Source organism: Carassius auratus, unplaced genomic scaffold, assembly GCF_003368295.1.
Source record: "Carassius auratus strain Wakin unplaced genomic scaffold, ASM336829v1 scaf_tig00214896, whole genome shotgun sequence".
In the NCBI taxonomy this organism is placed as follows: domain Eukaryota; kingdom Metazoa; phylum Chordata; class Actinopteri; order Cypriniformes; family Cyprinidae; genus Carassius; species Carassius auratus.
This window is the reverse complement of record NW_020527846.1, coordinates 248,695-267,756: the sequence shown is the minus strand read 5'-3', so window position 1 is coordinate 267,756 and position 19,062 is coordinate 248,695. Positions and strand designations below refer to the sequence as shown.

At 37.6% G+C, this 19,062-nt stretch overlaps 1 protein-coding gene across 3 annotated transcripts in view; it reads right to left on the bottom strand.

Moving 5' to 3' along the window:
• Nucleotides 1-3,501: 3,501 nt before the first annotated feature.
• LOC113093125 (butyrophilin-like protein 8) overlaps nucleotides 3,502-19,062 on the bottom strand; it is a 32,442-nt gene continuing 16,881 nt past the window's right edge. Inside the window, exons 3-13 of one of the 3 annotated variants that reach the window (XM_026258960.1) lie at nucleotides 12,532-12,894; nucleotides 9,864-10,157; nucleotides 9,331-9,423; nucleotides 9,219-9,239; nucleotides 8,783-8,812; nucleotides 8,077-8,115; nucleotides 7,556-7,594; nucleotides 7,371-7,391; nucleotides 6,687-6,725; nucleotides 5,050-5,091; nucleotides 3,502-4,940 (exon numbers count right to left, since the gene is read on the bottom strand). In XM_026258960.1, the coding sequence (XP_026114745.1) occupies nucleotides 4,261-4,940; nucleotides 5,050-5,091; nucleotides 6,687-6,725; nucleotides 7,371-7,391; nucleotides 7,556-7,594; nucleotides 8,077-8,115; nucleotides 8,783-8,812; nucleotides 9,219-9,239; nucleotides 9,331-9,423; nucleotides 9,864-10,157; nucleotides 12,532-12,894 (1,661 nt within the window). In that variant the 3' untranslated portion in view covers nucleotides 3,502-4,260. Of the gene's footprint in view, nucleotides 4,941-5,049; nucleotides 5,092-6,686; nucleotides 6,726-7,370; nucleotides 7,401-7,555; nucleotides 7,595-8,076; nucleotides 8,116-8,782; nucleotides 8,813-9,218; nucleotides 9,240-9,330; nucleotides 9,424-9,863; nucleotides 10,158-12,531; nucleotides 12,895-19,062 lie in introns of all 3 variants that reach the window. The other 2 variants (XM_026258961.1, XM_026258963.1) reach the window with 2 other exon arrangements.

Sequence of the window (19,062 nt, the reverse complement as noted above, 5' to 3'; positions counted from 1 at the left end):
TTTAGCTGTGTGCTTAGGGTCATTGTCTTGTTGGAAGGTGAACCTCCGGCCCAGTCTGAGGTCCTGAGCACTCTGGAGAAGGTTTTTGTCCAGAATATCCCTGTACTTGACCACATTCATCTTTCCCTCGATTGCAACCAGTCGTCCTGTCCCTGCAGCTGAAACACCCCACAGCATGATGCTGCTACCACCATGCTTCACTGTTGGGACTGTATTGATGAGCAGTGCCTGGTTTCTCCACACATAACGCTTAGAATTAAGGGCAAAAAGTTCTATCTTGGTCTCATCAGACCAGAGAATCTTATTTCTCACCATCTTGGAGTCCTTCAGGTGTTTTTTAGCAAACTCCAGGGATTCTCTTCAGGCAGTTCCTTTGACCTCATGCTTCTCATTTGCTGTGACATGCACTGTGAGCTGTAAGCTCTTATATAGATAGCTGAAGTCCAATCAGTATAATCAAACACAGCTGGACTAAGATGAAGGTGTAGAACCATCTCAAGGATGATCAGAAGAAATTGACAGCACCTGAGTTAAATATATGAGTGTCAATTCAATTCAATTCAATTCAAAATCAATATATGAGTGTCACAGCAAAGGGTTTGAATACTTAGGACCATGTGATATTTCAGTTTTTCTCTTTTAATAAATCTGTAAAAATGTAAACAATTCTGTTTTCTGTCAATATGGGGTGCAGTGTGTACATTAATGAGGAAAAAAATGAATTTAAATGGCTACAATATAACAAAGAGTGAAAAAATTGAGGGGGTCTGAATACTTTCTGTACCCATATTTTTTTGTTTCTGTGATAAAAATGTTACTATGATAATAAATAATTATAGTTTTTGTTTACACTTTGTAAAAATAGCAGAATTTTCTTTGCAGTAATTGTAAATAGTAGTTATATACTGTTTATAATTAAAAGTATAGTTTACCCAGAAATGTAATTTTGATGTTTATCTGGTGGATCTCATCCTCACATAGGGTTAGGAAGGCATTTATTCTGTGTTTCTTGTAAATAAAAAAGCTATAGGTTACTGACGCTCTTCAGAGTTTTAAATCAAAATATGGATCATTTTATATAGCAAAAGAACTAAATATAAAAAAACTTGCGTGTTTGTGAGAGTCAAAGTATGTTATTCATTATACTATACAAATGTATGACTTTTATTAATTGATATTCACAACACTCTGATTGTCTCTTATTAACACATGATGAATGACACAGAGCGCACCACCTACAGATGGGTCAGGAAACTAAGATAACTAGTCTCACAATGAGAACCAACTGTGTTCACTTAAATTCTTCTTCTTAAATTCTAATATTAGAATCGTCCGTCCACATGACAGCGTATGTGATGAAAAGCAAGAAATCAAGCATGGATGCATTGAACAAGGTGTACACTAACCTGCTGAACAGCGTCTTTGGGCAGGTATCTCACACTCCGTCACTTCTGCTCGTTGGTTTGGAGTCTGTGTTGAGAATGTGGTCTGTTGTGTCAAAGTCCACTTGACTATTGTGCTTTATTCTAAGTGTTGGGCGCTGTCCAGTGCTGAAACTTTGACCTGTTTCTGATAGTGCCACTGTCTTGACTACATTTGAGGAGGAAGACTGAGACTGGCAGACTGAACAATTCTGAGATAATTCAAAATCTTGACTTGTTTCTTTCTCATTTGACTGTTACCAAACATGCTGACATAAAGTAATTTATTTTCTGACGTTCCTTCTCTTACTTCTCTGATAGAACATGATATTGATGTTGGCGATTTATTGCCAATAAACAGCACGCATATAGGGTGAATCATGAGAAGCGTGCTCAGTTGCAAAAAGAAGTAATCTTCTTTTTTGTGTCAAGTAAGTTCTGAAAAGATCAAAGCGCTTCCGATCAATTCTCCTATATTTTCTGTTCCTGATTTTTAATCTCCGTTCTTGCTTGCTGTTGACGCAAGTGACACTGTTAAGGGAGCTGTACTTCTCCAGTGAGATTAAACTGGTATGGAGCATCCCATTTGCTATTTTTCATGAAAATGTAATAAACATCCGTGACGTTACTCCACCAGTGGGAAGGAGGCACTAGCTCTTGTCTTTGCTCTTCAACATATTGAAGTTTATGTGGGTTCTGTTTCGTATTCGTTGATTATCTACACAGATCACAACCCCTTAGTCTTCCTGACCCGAATGAAAAACAATAACCAACGTTTAATGCATTGGAGTTTGTTTTTACAGACGTTTGAACTAGATATACCTGTATGACATATATTTTATGAGCTTGTAGGTGGCGTTGTTGGGGAATTCTTACACGAGAATCACGTGACGTCATCTGGGATCCTGGATAAAAGGCTCTGAGATGGCAATGGCGTTCTCTCTCTGTTGCTCAGCTTCCCATTTTTCTCGCAAGTGTCTCTCTCATCCATCCGTTAAGGCTGTTTTGTTAGCTTTTCTTAATGCTTAGGTTTAACACGACTTCTGGAAGTTGTGGCCTAGTGGTTAGAGAGTTTGACTCCTAACCCTAGGGTTGTGGGTTTGAGTTTCGGGTCGGCAATATCACGATTGAACCCCAACTGCTCCCCAGGTGCCGCAGCATAAATGATGAACACTGCTCCGTGTGTGTGTTCACAGTGTGTGTGTGTGTGTTCACTGCTGTGTGTGCACTTCGGATGGGTTAAATGCAGAGCACGAATTCTGAGCATGGGTCACCATACTTGGCTGAATGTCACTGTCACTAACTTGTAATTGTGTGTTTTAATATATGATATACTTTCTTACTTATCAGTAGCAGGTAGTTTACTTACTTATCAGTTCATGTTTTGTTTATTTATTATTATACATTAGAATGTTAATAAATTTTCTTTGTGCATTGTTGTGCATAATTTTCTGAATGTTTGAGTTGAACTTCGTAAATGACTTAAATAGAGGCATCTTGAAATTCACATCAGGTGTTGTGATTATTTTAATATGTTCTGCCTGTGTCCTTTAATTGTTTGAATTAACGAGTCTTAAAATGGTTATGGGCCATAACACCAGGCTAGAATTAAAACACAGGATGAATGCGAAACAAACAGGACTGACTGGAACTGAACTCCAGAGACACAGACTGCCATCGTAATCAGAAGGCAACCTCTGGAGGCGAGCAGGCAGAAGACCAAGGACAGGATTCGTGAACAAAGATTCAGGAAGAAAATATAAAATGCTTGAGTAGAGATCTCAACTGATCAGGTGGAAGCCTGCATATTTCCAGCAATTTGTCTTTGTGTGTTGGTGTTTCTGTTTTTTGTCAGTCATCTTGTGGTTTTTCCACTCAAACTCTGATGTGTAATGATGCTTTGCTCAAGAAAGAAGAGGAAGTAACTAATTGCATTGGTCTGTCAGGTGTCTGAGCTGTCATTAGTCAGTAAATGTTGACTGGATTCAGCTGGTTCTACAGGTTTGGGATAATCCGTGATCTTAAGCGGACTCTTATCACCTGCTCCAGGATTGAAGAGAGGAAATGAGAAAATGTTTTAAAATCTTAGATTTTTATTATCTTAAATCCATGACAGTATACAAAACAATTGTTCTATAGCAACAGGACAAACACTTCAACAATATTGCTATTAACGGTCCTCTGGTTTATTTTACAGTAAATACAGTCAATAACTGAGGTACAAGACGACAGAAGTTGCATTTAAATGATGCGAGCGCGAGCGAGAGCGATGTGGTGTGTGATGTGAGACGTGAAACAAGCTGCAGCCTCAAATACCTGGATGAGTGTCTGGAGGAGATTTTTATTTGTTTGTGTCCATGATAGATCATTTTATAGCTGATGGTGTTGGTTCATGTTTTTTCCTATAGTTCTGTCTTGGCATCTTGTGTTGAGACTTTGTTTTTCTAATCAAGCTGATCTTCTAAAACAAATTTGTATCTTAAAACTTTATTTGAAGTCCACTTTTATTTATTATAGTGTGTATGGATTCATATTTGTAGTCTTGGTGATGTTGTAAGACTGGATGACATCATCTGAAGTTGTCATATATTGACTTTTGGTTGAACTGATGATGCTGTGTTCAAGTTGTATGTTTTAAAAGTACACATGATTACTGGGAAACAATCCCATGAGCTTGATGTTCCCAGCACCATGCTACATCTTAATAAATCTTTTGTAGTTTGTTAATGTAAGATGTTATTTTATTGTACATTCACCCATTTGTTTAAACTGAATTAGTCAGTCAGGCTTTCTGAGCTGTTGTTAAAGACTGTCTGGTCTCTACAGCTGATCCTACAGTTTATGGATTATCACTGGACTTTACATCTAATTCTACAGCTGATTCTACAGCTACAGTGTTACTCAGTAAAGGACTGGATTCGACTGGTTCTTCAGTTTCTGGATTATCACTGGCCTTTACAGCTGTTTCTACAGCTACCATGTTACTCAGTAAAGGACTGGGTTCAGCTGGTTCTACTGGTTTTGGAAGATCCAGGATTGTAAGCAAGCTCTGATCACCAACACCAGGATTGAAGAGAGGAACGACTGATCCAGAGAATCGGCTGCTGATGGTCAGGAGATGTTTTCTCTCTGTGACGTTGTAAAATGAGAGCTGACCGTGATCATAATCTAACAGAACTCCCAGTCGTTCAGGTCTCGGTGTCAGAGAGAGTTTAACTGGTGGATCAGTGTTGGTGTAAAAGCCACGAGGACCGTCTGAACACAAGAACCTTTTTCTTTTAGTCAAATTTCTCTCTTCCACACCAATTATCCAAAAGTTTTTAGGAGGTGAATTTGCTTGTTTCAGCTCTACTTCCCAATAGTGACGACCAGAGGAGAATCTTTGGGCTCCAAAAGCATGTAATGGATATGGAAATACCTCTAGAGTGTGTTTATATCCTGGAGGATCCTTCACCATTTTAGAGTCCTCAGAAACAATCAGACGTGGATGTGAATGCTTACGGTCAATAGTGATCTCAACTGTGAGGAAAAACACATGAGCAACAGTTATTTATCCTCTTAAACTCTATGTAGATGTGCATGTATATACTGTATAATCTATCGACATAAAAATGAGATATCGCCACACCTGCATGTTTCCTCAGTTCCTCTATATTGATGTCTTCCACAACTAAAATGAAAAACAATTTGAGATTTTAGAGAAAGTAAAACTACAAGCTGTAATTGAGGACCTCTACAAATGACATCAATATATTATATAAACATTTATGCATTGTTAATTACCCATATTTAATTATATTCACATAAGTTCTGGTATACAACACAGTGCAACAGTTTGTAAAATAAAAAACAATACAGTGGAGCCCAAAAGTCTAATAACTTGAATATCTGGGATATGAAATTCTACACTACCAAAAAATAAAAATAAATACTGTCAGATAAACTTAACTCTAAGTACAGAAAAACAGATCTTCTTGCTTCCACTGGAATACAAGATGCTTTTTTTTGTTGATAAAATAGTTTATGAAAGATATGAAATTATGAGAATGAAACCATTTATCTATAATTGTTCTTGCTATGAAACCAAAGAAAACTGTTGCTGCCGCAACAACACTTGTGTCCATTGTAGACATTACTATCCATCATAGTGTTGCCAAGTTTGTGGTTTCCCCATCTAATTGGGAGTAAGTGTATTTTAGCCCCCAGAATGCGATATTTACACAGGGACCCCTCTAAACACAGTTAGTTTGGGCTAGTTTTGAATAGCAATTGGGTGGGTTTTGTTATGAACACCTGTCAACCCATTCCCTCAAGCAGGTAATGTTATTATTGCTAATATAGCGGAATTATCTAAAAGTAGATTGGCGTCATCTGTATTAAAGAGAAAATAATAACTTCATCCGATGTTTAAGTGAATAAAACAGCCTTGACAAAATTCATTGCTGAGTTCCACAACTACTGACTCATGTGTTGGTGTGTATGTGATGAGGTGATGTAAAAGAGCAAAGCAGGCATTAGGAAGGGGGAATATTTTAAGTGGGTACAACCCTCACACCATGTTTCTGACATACCAATTCTTCTGTCATCATCTGAACTGTCTGCCTGCCCAGACATGACCATGGAAGTTGTTCCCCTATCCTGCGCTTACCATCCAAACTTCACTTCTTTGTTCTGCTCCTAAGTCCCTCTGTCTCTCCACAGAAATTTTAAATTTATACATTTAGCAGACGCTTTTATCCAAAGCGACTTACAGTGCATTCAGGCTATCAATTTTTACCTATCCTGTGTTCCCGGGGAATCAAATCCCCAACCTTGTGATCGCTTGCTTGCTAACGCAATGCTCTACCAGTTGAGCTACAGGAACACTTGTTATGGCACAAGATCTGGGGGAGTACTGACACCATATGGACCTTGTGTCTGTTCTCCTGTTTCGTGACCTAGTTTTCCTTAGTTCCCTTGATTAGTTCATTCTGTTCACCTATGCCATGTTAATTTAGTCATTAGTCCCTCTCTTGCTTTCGTATAAGTACCCCCCATTTCTGTTTAGTCCTTGCTGTTTATTGTATTGTCTTTGTGCATTCTTCTTGTGTTTCCCTGTGTTTTGTATGGATCTTCTTCTTCTAATGAAATGCAAAATTGGAATATCTTTGTCTTTGTGCAGCTTCCTTCCTCAAGAGCATGACAACTTCTGCAGTTACAGTTTCTGTAAGTATAGCTAACTAAACAGGAGGATTAAACATTTGAGGATTAAACATCTTAAAATACCTTCTTTTCTCCATTTCTCCAGAGTTCCCTCCTCACAGTCTAAAATGAGAGAAAATTTCAAAGGAAAAGTTAATTATTAATCTGCTTCATAAATACTCCAGACTCTGTAAACTCTGTAAACCACAGTAAAGGTAACCCTTTCAGGCATAATTTCATTTTGATGTTAACCATTATCTGAGTTAAAATATGAGTCAAAAGTCATTTCTGAAATGGTTCCTCCAATAACCCCTGCACTCCAGCTCATTTGTGTTAAAGTACTGTCAGGTCATTCTGCCAATAACTTGTTTCAGTTTTGGGTTTGTCTGATACAAGCATCACACTGCTCGTAATGTTCATCTATTTTGTGCATTAACTGGCATAAAAACACATTTCTTTAGTTTAGTCTTCTTTAAATAAGAAACAAAAAGCAGTGGTTTGCTTTTACTCTTGTATGCAGCATTTTTCATGGCTTAAACACAAAACCATGCTATTTTACCTTAGAATATTAAAACTGTTTATTATGATATCATGCTATTATTCAGTAGATTGTTGAGTATTTTGTCTTCAAACTATGAAGCAAAATTATACTTTAGTATAATTATACTTTTTTATGTTTTCAAGAAGCAAAGTAAAAAGATGTACAGGGTGGAATGAACAAGCTTTACAAATACTGTATATGAGTATATAACTGAGATGATGTCATACCTGGTTCTTTCTTTGGTTCTTCTGAATTTGCTCATAAAAAAACAAAAACAAATAATGTAAGGTTTTATAGAAAGAAAACTACAGCAGTAATTGTGACTATATACAATTATTGGTATGTACTGGAAGTGCATTGCTTATATAAAGTGTTTATATTCACACTATGTGAATGCAACTTCTTTAAATACCTTCTTTTGTCAGTCTGTCCATAGTTTCATCCTCACAAACTGAAATAAGATAATTTAATTTTAAGGGTTTAATCACTCTTCTTGTGTTTCCCTGTGTTTTGTATGGATCTTCTTCTTGCTTGCTAACCCAATGCTCTACCAGTTGAGCTACAGGAACACTTGTTATGGCACAAGATCTGGGGGAGTACTGTCACCATATGGACCTTGTGTCTGTTCTCCTGTTTCGTGACCTAGTTTTCCTTAGTTCCCTTGATTAGTTCATTCTGTTCACCTATGCCATGTTCATTTAGTCATTAGTCCCTCTCTTGCTTTTGTATAAGTACTCCCTGTTTCTGTTTAGTCCTTGCTGGTTATTGTATTGTCTTTGTGCATTCTTCTTGTGTTTCCCTGTGTTTTGTATGGATCTTCTTCTTCTTCTAATGAAATGCAAAATTGGAATATCTTTGTCTTTGCGCAGCTTCCTTCCTCAAGCTAACTAAACAGGAGGATTAAAGATTTTAAGATTAAGCATCTTCAAATACCTTCTTTTTTCTTGTTCTCCAGAGTTCCCCCCTCACAGTCTAAAATGAGAGAACATTTCAAAGGAAAAGTTAATTATTAATCTGCTTCATAAATACTCCAGACTCTGTAAACTCTGTAAACCACAGTAAAGGTAACCCTTTCAGGCATAATTTCATTTTGATGTTAACCATTATCTGAGTTAAAATATGAGTCAAAGGTCATTTCTGAAATGGTTTCTCCAATAACCCCTGCACTCCAGCTCATTTGTGTTGAAGTACTGTCAGGTCATTCTGCCAATAACTTGTTTCAGTTTTGGGTTTGTCTGATACAAGCATCACACTGCTCGTAATGTTCATCTATTTTGTGCATTAACTGGCATAAAAACATAATTTTTTTTTAGTTTATTTTAAATAAGAAACAAAAGGCAGTGGTTTGCTTTTAATCTTACATGCAGCATTTTTTCATGGCTTAAACACAAAAGCATCCTATTTTACCTTAGAATATTAAAACTGTTTATTATGATATCATACTATTATTCAGTAGATTATTGCTCTGCATAATTAGAGTATTTTGTCTTTAAACTGTGAAGCAAAATTATACTTTAGTTATGTGTTTTTTTTCTTATTTTTTATGTTTTCAAGAAGCAAAGTGAAAAAGATGTACAGGGTGGAATGAACAAGCTTTACAAATACTGTATATGAGTATATAACTGAGATGATGTCATACCTTGGTCTTTCTTTGGTTCTTCTGAATTTGCTCATAAAAAAACAAAAACAAATAATGTAAGGTTTTATAGAAAGAAAACTACAGCAGTAATTGTGAGCATATACAGTTATTATTATTGGAAGTGCATTCAGCAGCTTCCATTATAAACACATTGCAAAGATAAAGAGTACCTTTTTTGTCAATCTCTTCATAGTTTCCTCCTCACAAACTTCATTTTTGAATTTCATTTTGAGGGTTTAATTACCAATTTATTAACAAAAATACACAACTTAAACAACCACAATAAATGTAAAGTTAAGCTGATTCATTTACATTTACATATAATAATTTAGCAGAAGACATTATCCATAGCAACTTACAGATGAGGAAAAAATAAGTATATTCATATGTTTAATACATTTTGGATGTTAAAATGATGCACATGTAGTTTACTTACTTTTATTTACTGTTTTCTTCCCTGAAAAAAAACAACAACAATTAAGCATAAAATACCTGCATAAAAAACATCTGAAGATATAATAATTTTAATTGTTTAAGCTAGATTGCACCTCTTAGTTTCTCTCTGTATTTGTAAAGAATGAACCCAACTGAACTCAGAAGAGCATAGATGAGAAAAGTGAGGAAGAGAGCCTTCCATGGACCTAAAAAAATAAAATAAAATAAAATAAACAGAAACCAGACGATCTAAACACCTTCAAAAACATAAATCAATTACATTAAGTAGAAACATATTTTTTTAAACATTAAAAATGCTGTTTGCAACCCATTTCTTCTGAAACACTGTATGTGATTTGCTTTGATTCTATTGATTGGATGGTAAAGTAAGTAAGAGAGACTGATGACATCAAAGAAAATCATTCATTGGTGGAGCGGAATAAAAAGTCACAGGCATTTAAGAGTGTATGCTGATTTATTTTTAATAAATTATATTTATATATCAATTAAATTTGCTTAAAACGATGGAAAACCTTCAGTTAAGGTCACAGGAAAAGAAAAACTAATACAAATGATTGCAGGCCAAGCATTCAAGCCAATATGATCACTTTGTTTGTGGTGTCTACAAATATCCATGTTCTCTAACCTGAAGACACGATGCCCTGTATGTTCAGTTTTCCTTCTTTTAATTCTCCAGTTCTGAGAGAGACTGAACATGAGACCAGTTGAGCGTCTGAGAGAGAGACGGTCGTCCAGCTGTGGGTAGATATCATCTCATCTGCTCCACGAGTGTGAGACGTTCCTCCAGGACGGAGAACCCTTCCTTCATCTGACGTCCAGGAGACACTGGGCTCTGGATACCAGCCGCTGGACCTGCAGCTGATGTTCACACGCCCATCATCTAGAGACTTTGGAGACAGGACAGGAGTGGATCCTGAAGCTGAAGAGAGGAGAGACAGATGCTCAGATCTTCTCCAGACACGAAAACTAGCTTTCATACAGTAAGTATATTATCTTACACACTAATTGTGTTCTGAACTTTGAATGTCTTTCCAGAGTCTTGAAACACTTCAACATGCACATTAGATGACTGCATTGTGACTGAGACAACAGACTTTGCTTGTGTTAGTTGACTGTTTAATAGACTGGTTAGGGCTAGTAGAATAAGTTGACATGTACTTGCAAAAAGTTACTTAAATAGTCAGCAGAAGGTTCATCAAAATTAAGTGTTTGCAGATATTAATCAGACAGTCTACTAATACTATGACTGCTAGTTGACAAATAGTTATTTATAGTTAATAGAATGGCTAAAATAGAAAGTTAAGGTTTTTATTTTATTATTGTTATGATTTTTATTTTTTGTAACTATTGTTTACAGACATTGTAAAATCTTGGGAGTTTTTAGAATTGTGTGGAAAAACAGTATGTCCAGCTATAGACAGGCCCTAAAAACTGCCAGGGACGAGCATATCAACAAACCAACACAATCCAAGGATTTTATTTATCACAGTGGCTAGATTAACAAATGAACAGATGCCACTCAATCTAAATATTCCCTCACAATTAAATAGTAATGACTTTATGAATTTCTTCACTGATAAAATAGATAACATCAGAAATACAATAAAAATGTAGATTATACAGCGTCTAAACCAACAACATGTTTATTAGATCCTGTACCCACTAAATTACTGAAAGAGTTGTTACCTGTAGCCGAAGAACCGCTTCTCAATATCATTAACTCGTCGTTATCTTTAGGTCACATCCCAAAACCATTTAACCCTGTGGAGTCTAAGGGTATTTTTGGGGCCTGGAGAAGTTTTGTCTTGCCCTGACATTTGTGCTTTTTTCAGTTTCTTATAAATATCTAAATGGGTAAAGTCTAATCTTACTGTAATCAGCACAAACTGGGCTATAATAATATGTATATACACGATGATTGTATTTTTAAGAAAAAAAAATGTTATGTGTGGTTTAGTGAAAAACTAAAAATGTTAAATCACTTGAATAAGCCCATAAAACACATAAAGAACAATGGTTCCCGGGATTTTTGAGAACTGGAGCTTTTAGCCTAGAATTTATTTGAATTATAATTATGTGAAATTATGTGAAAATCATCTTGTTTACTCACTCACAGAAAACAATATATTGATTTAAATTTTCTAAGACACTTTTTGTTGGTAAAAGTCATATGCGAGTAGGCATCAACTATCATGAATATCATTGTGATTTACACCTGAGAAGACAAAGCCCTGCATAATGAGCTGCATAATGAGCTGCATAATGAGATGCATAATGAGATGCATAATGAGATGCATAATGAGCCTCTCATTCAGTTGTGCCACTGTGAGTGAGGACTTACAAGAAAGAATGTGAGGACAAAATAAAAGTATATCATTTTATGTTTGTAGTTTATTAAGAATATATTTAATTATCCCACAACATAATTTAATATCCACTTGGGGGAGCAGTTAAACAGTTTATTAGGGACAATCAAAGCTGACTTTCAAACAATTTTTTTGACATCATTACTCCAGTCACACAATCCTACAGAATTCCTTTTAACAATCTTAAACAGACCTTTGCTCTTAATTCTGATCGGGCCAACGCAAATAACAAAATCTGAGCAGGTCTAAAAACTGAAACTGTTGATGCTGCACTTTACACATTGGAAAAGTTACATATATATTTTTTTTAAATATGAGCAGGCCTACAAGCTGTGATTGGTAATGCTGCACTGTAGTATTTCTTTAAATTTTTCATTATATTTTATTATGTGATATTGGATTGAGACTGAGAGTATTTTATTTAGTGGAGAACTTTGCAGTAGTATTTTATTTCTTATTCTTTTTTTATTTTATATATATTTTATTATATTTTATTAAAAAGTGTTTAAAAATGTGTAAACAAATTGTTTAAAAAAAGTTTATAGTAATAAACAACCTGCAGTTTAATGTTTGCATTTCTTTCCCTTACTGTACCGAAAATGAACCGAACCGTGACTTTAAAACCGAGGTACGTACCTATCCGTGATTTTTGCGTACCATTACACCCCTAATATATATATATATATATATATATATATATATATATATATATATATATATATATATATATATATTATACTTTCAATAAAACATTTGCATTTTGTTTTTAAGCATGTTTTGGCCTGAGGTTTTGTTGTGTGTTTTGACCAGTAGGCATCCCCAGCGAGTGTCATTACGAATGTCCTCAATCATAGTCCTCATTATGATGCAGAAAATTTTCATGTTTGACTGAACTATGGCTTTAATGAGGTGCAGATGCTTGCTCACCAGAGATTTTGAGAGTCACCTCTTCACTGTCATATGAATTTTCTCCGCTCACATAACATTGAAATGAACCATCATCTTGTACTCCAAGTTTCTCCAGCTGTAGAGAGACATCTCCATCCTTCAGTCCACCAGACTGATCTGACCGCAGAGTCAGAGAGCTTCGGTTCCTGTACGATTCCTCCTGGATGTCCTGGATCTTCCCATGATTATAGAGGAGAACAGGGTTGTTGAACTGATCCTGACGGTACCAGCGGATCTCCAGAGCTCCAGCGTTCTCAGGAGGAGAGATCCAGCAGGGAAGAATCACTGTGGATCCCACATGAGCCTCTATAGGATCATCAGGAACCACCACAGTCAACGACACTGAGAGACAGAGAGAGAGAGAGAGAGAGAGAGAGAGTGAGACAGAGAGAGAGAGAGAGAGAGAGACAGAGAGAGAGAGAGAGAGAGAGACAGAGAGAGAGAGAGAGAGAGACAGAGAGAGAGAGAGAGAGAGAGAGAAATAATTATTAACTTACAACAAATATTTAAGATGCAGTGACTTTTCCAATTGTGTAAAAAAATTTTGTGTGTGCAAAATCTGCAGATAATAATAGTTCTTTGCTCATATCACTGTTATTTGGTTGGCTATTTTTTTAAATAAAAAGATATTGTATTTTGCTTTTATTATGTATTATGCTTGTATTTTGACTTAGTGGTCAAAGACATGCGATGAGTAGTACAGATAGTGTAGAGTTTAGTATCCCCTTCAGGAACTTGAACTGCGTAGAAACGATATGGGAACGCCTTTAGCGTGACCACGCTCTGAAACACGTGTGTAATCAGTCCAATGGATCGGTGAGACATCACGGGCGGGGATACGTAAAGACCAGGATGCTTAAAAGCTCAAAGCACAAATTAGCTCAAAGTGAGATAAACATAATTAATCATAATGGGTTATTATTAACTACATTCATCTTCAGGGATTAATTGTAGCATTACAGCATTTCAGGGAGGACCACTTTGGCAGGTTACTTGAGTTTTTTGAACACAATTTATCTTTGGAGTTATGGTTCCTTATGGGGGTTCCTGCTCTCAAATTAATTGAATATACAAGAGCTTAAACATTAACCCCCCGGAATTATCAGCTTGCAAATACATGAAAATTAAGATACTTAATAATGTCTATAAAGTCCTGAATGGTTTAGCACCTCAGTATCTGAATGAGCTCCTTTTACATTATACTCCTCTACGTCCGCTACGTTCTCAAAACTCAGGCAATTTGATAATACCTAGAATATCAAAATCAACTGCGGGAGGTAGATCCTTTTCCTATTTGGCGCCTAAACTCTGGAATAAGCTACCTAACATTGTTCGGGAGGCAGACACACTCTTGCAGTTTAAATCTAGATTAAAGACCCATCTCTTTAACCTGGCTTACACTTAACATACTAATATGCTTTTAATATCCAAATCCGTTAAAGGATTTTTAGGCTGCATTAATTAGGTAAACCGGAACCGGGAACACTTCACATAACACCCGATGTACTTGCTACATCATTAGAAGAATGGCATCTGCGCTAATATTTGTCTGTTTCTCTCTTATTCCGAGGTCACCAGATCCAGTCTGTATCCAGATCAGAGGGTCACTGCAGTCACCCGGATCCAGTACGTATCCAGACCAGATGGTGGATCAGCACCTAGAAAGGACCTCTACATCCCTGAAAGACAGCGGAGACCAGGACAACTAGAGCCCAGATACAGATCCCCTGTAAAGACCTTGTCTCAGAGGAGCACCAGGACAAGACCACAGGAAACAGATGATTCTTCTGCACAATCTGACTTTGCTGCAGTCTGGTATTGAACTACTGGTTTCGTCTGGTCAGAGGAGAACTGACCCCCAACTGAGCCTGGTTTTCTCCCAAGGTTTTTTTTCTCCATTCTGTCACCGATGGAGTTTCGGTTCCTTGCCGCTGTCGCCTCTGGCTTGCTTAGTTGGGGTCACTTCATCTACAGCGATATCATTGACTTGATTGCAAATAAATGCACAGACACTATTTAAACTGAACAGAGATGACATCACTGAATTCAATGATGAACTGCCTTAACTATCATTTTGCATTATTGAAATGCATTTTGTTTAAAGCGCTATATAAATAAAGGTGACTTGACTTGACTTTAAAAGCAAACAGTGGTAATCGTGTAGATGTGGCAGTGGGACGTTTATCCTGTAGCTTGGTTATAAGGATGAGTGTTTCTCAGTGGACCTCAGTGAGGTCCATGCCAACCGGGACTTGAAAGCCTTAGTGATCTGAAACAAAGTAGACGACAGCCAGAAGGTGCACGGTAATATGCTCATGCTTATAATGGAGAGGGACGGAGGGTTGTGAGCCATTTGAGCATACTTACTGAGCAGTAGTGCCATGTATATATGCCCTTTGTCTAATAGGAGAATGGTAGTGATTGGAGACATTTGACAGCTGATCACATCATGGGTCGCAGCCCATGCCTCCGTGGCCTGACTGAACTAACGTTTCACTCGATTTCAGACAGGACCACTTTGGCAATTTACTTGAGTTTATTGAACACAATTTATGTTTGACGGTTTGGTTCTTTATGGGGGTTCTTGCTCCCAAATTAATTGAACATACAAGAGCTGAAACATTAATCCTGCTTGAAGAAGAACCCCCCAAAACCAACCTTGGTACATTCCTGCAAAAGAGAAAAGATAATATTATTGAGAAATTCTTAATGCAGCCTACTGGCTAGCAGAGGAGTATTCCCCCCTTAAAAGTAGGTAGAGAGTAGCAAGCTCCTCTTTAGTTTAAGTAGCCCCTGCAGTCAAAGCAGCAAAGGGTGTTCTCTCCAGCGGGAGAAAACAGCAGGCCCTTTTTCTTTTTGAGGGGTGTTTGTCCCTCACTGAGGAATAGAACAGCAGGCTCTTGTAGTTATACTAGCAAGGGTGTTCTCTCCAGTGGGAGAAACAGCAGGCCCTTTTCTTTTCATCGCTCTCTGAGGAATAGAACAGCAGGCCCCTGTAGTTATAGCAGCAAGGATGTTCTCTCCAGCGGGTAAAAATAGCAATTTTAAATGTACGTTTTATATTAAATATCCACTTAGTCATCACCAACTTCCTCTATTTAGCTGTAGATCACGCTGTATACCATTACTCTGCATCAGAAGCCTGTCCAAAATTAATTCATGAGTTGACTTTTTGCATGAAACGCTGCCTGCAAGTCAAGGGGTGCATTCGGCTTGAAGCTTGGCTACAGACGGCAGTCAACGAGAGCAGCCATTTGCAGTCGGGGGCAAAGTTGAAAATAGACATGTCAGCTGGACACTTCGGCTCCTGTTAGTGACACTCAAGCGGTGTTTGCATAATTTATCACAGATGAAGTAAATAAAATCCAGTATTTGTCAAATACACAGACATTTCAGAAATGTTTTCATGAGCAACGGAAACACATTTATATACTGCTTAACACAGCGCTTTATTTTTTAAGAATAAAAGTTCAACATTGGGGTATATACGCTTTTATTTGTGTTGTATGATAAACGTGACTCATTACAACAGCGCTACATAAAATAAATATATTTTAGCGTTCTAAAACACAGATTAGTGGCCATTATTGGAACATGTAGAATAAACCCCAAAACACCTGTGATTGTTGTCATGCGGTGAATCTGGCCAATCATGAAACAGCTGTGTTGTCATCAGTGCTCCTGGAGTTGCTCTGGAGAAACTGCAGCGGCTGAGTCAGCCTGCTGCTCTCGAAACACTCTCACGGTACTTTGATGAGAAACATGACAGTCATGTGTCATCGGCGCCGTCTCAAGTAGGACAAAATTTCTAACCCGCATGCACTGCTTCAAGTCAGATTATGATCGGTTTGCGCAGTGCGGCATGAAGTCGAATGCACCTAATGACTGATACTCAGCAAGTCAGCTGCCTAAAGTATTGGATGCAACCAGTAACTTCTCACTAATGTTTCCCGAAGTTTTAGAGGACGATTACTCCTCATCGCCCCCTGTTGTTCAAAGAATAGTAAACCAGGGTTCTTACACATTCAAAAGGAAAATTCAAGCACTTCCAAGGACAGTTAAATTTTCCAGCACTTTACAGCTGTGGTAAATTACCGGTTTACATACATACTCTTACCCTAGTTAAAGCACACGCACAGATACAACACAGACACGCTTTCAAAATCATTTGGAATTTTTGAAGGAATTTAGCAATTTGCAGTGTTCTAAACAAAATCTGCAAATTACCAGCAGGCAGCGCATTTGGACCAGTACAAAACAGTTTGTATGACTGTCCTTACATTTGTCCTTAGATTTTACATCCAATGTCCTTAGATTTTAGTCACGATGAAGATTAATGTTGATTATATTTTGGTGGGGCAATGACACGTCATTAATACATCCTTCATAGGTAATTTTAGTAGCATGAAACAAGATGGCTAATCCATCCAGGATTTAAATGTACAGAACCGAGCAACAAACATTGCTGATTAATGATTAATTGCTGATTAATCATGATTTCACTGCATTTCACTGACTACACCACAAATTAATTCTTGTTTACATCGTTTCTGATGTTTATGATGACAATATTTGAGGGAGTCCAGTCCAGTGACGCATGATCTGAACACAACTGTAGCGTTCAACGCCGTGTGTGATTAATTATAATGGCAATAATACCTACCTTAATGCTGGGGAAACCTGCATAAAGATTGTATGCATTGTAAGCTGATTTCTGATCCTTATTAGGGAGCAACAATGAAGGAGGAGAAAGCGTTTTCAGTGTTTACAATAGTCTTTATTTTCACATTCTCTTCCAATCCACCTGATTACCACACAACTCCCAACGGACCTGTAGGGGAAGCACAAACACACACCAGACACGGCAGAGAAGATAATACAGAGTACAGCCGTGACATCCCCCCCCCCCCACTTAAGAAATGGAAACCAATAGTTTTCCGCCAACAAGCGTTTATAACCGCACCAACACATCATTTAAGTATAGGCCTATACATACACACACAACCAACAAAATCCTTCCCCCACATAGATTAGAAAATAAATAAATAAAAAAACGAGCCCCCAAGGACCCACAGGGACAACGGAAGAATTCACCCATGTATGAACCTGAAGTTCACTGAATCTTTCCACATAGGGCTTATGAATAAGTTCACAATCATCCACCAGCAGTGCAGCTTCTGAAGCAGTTTTAACCTGACGCTCCGTAACATAAGTAGCTACAATTTCAGGAAATGTATTTCTGTACTGTTCAAATAAAATTAACTCTCTCAGCTTATCCACTGTTGTACTATCTGTCACTAACTATCTACCGCTATACACCAACGTTCAATCTGCACCGTCAATCCTCTAACGAACTCAACATTTGTTTCATTCCACTTTCTCTGTAACTTACGGAACGGTTGCCGATAACTCTCTGGCACACGCTCATTTATTTTTAACACCCTGCCTTAATGGCTTCATAATTCTGGCTGTCAGCATCAGATAGCGTATAATAGGCTTGTTGGGCTTTACCTAAAACGCACTGAAGCAACATAGCGCGTTCAACATTACTCCATTTATACACTACTGCGGCTTGCTCAAACAGGAGAAAACAAATCTCCACCTCAGACTCATTAAATGGCGGTACCAAACGCAAATGATGTGCCACACTCAATTTCGTTGAATCAATATCAAACCTGCACCCACCGGCTTACCTTCTTTGTGTATATATAGTCGCCGCTATTTTCCCCTGACAAATTAGGGTTTATTTAAAGAAACTAAACCATCCATTTAAACTAACCCTAGTCTTCAGTTGGCCCAAGACCGGGTACTTACGACCAATTGCCAAGTCGCCCCCCAAACCTCGGATGTGCTCCCAAGACAACTGCTCTAAGCCCCGAGCCAAACAAAAATAACAAATCTTCGTGCCCAAAAGACACATACTAAACCTACCCGGAAGGTTTGCTGTATAAATGCTCCCAACAAATTATGTTATAGAACCTAAGAAACTAATGGAGCGTTCCAACTTTATCAATTTACAAATAGGCGGATAATATACAAATGTATTCAATTAAAACATCCTACCTTTCATCCTGCTTCAAAGTAAATTGTCTTTCAAAAAAAACAAATATTTGCATGGACGAGCCCCCAATTGTTACGCCCTTATTAGGGAACAACAATGAAGGAGGAGAAAGTGATTTTGGTGGTAACGATACTCTTTATTTTAACATTCTCCATAACAAAGACCATCTCTAAAACTCTTGCAATATGCCACAACGCAGATCAGCATCACGGTCCTGGCCACGGATCGATGTGACTGAAAGGAACGCTCCCCTAAAGGATGCCCAAAAGTAAGCTCTTATCTATAGGCACACCTGTGCACCGGTGCACCCAATCCACCTGATAACCACACAACTCTGCAGCGCACCTGTAGGGGAAGCACAAACACACACCAGACATGGCAGAGAAGATAATACAGAGTACCGCTGTGACAGGCTCCTCCCAATCAGCCACGATCCACGTCACCTGAGT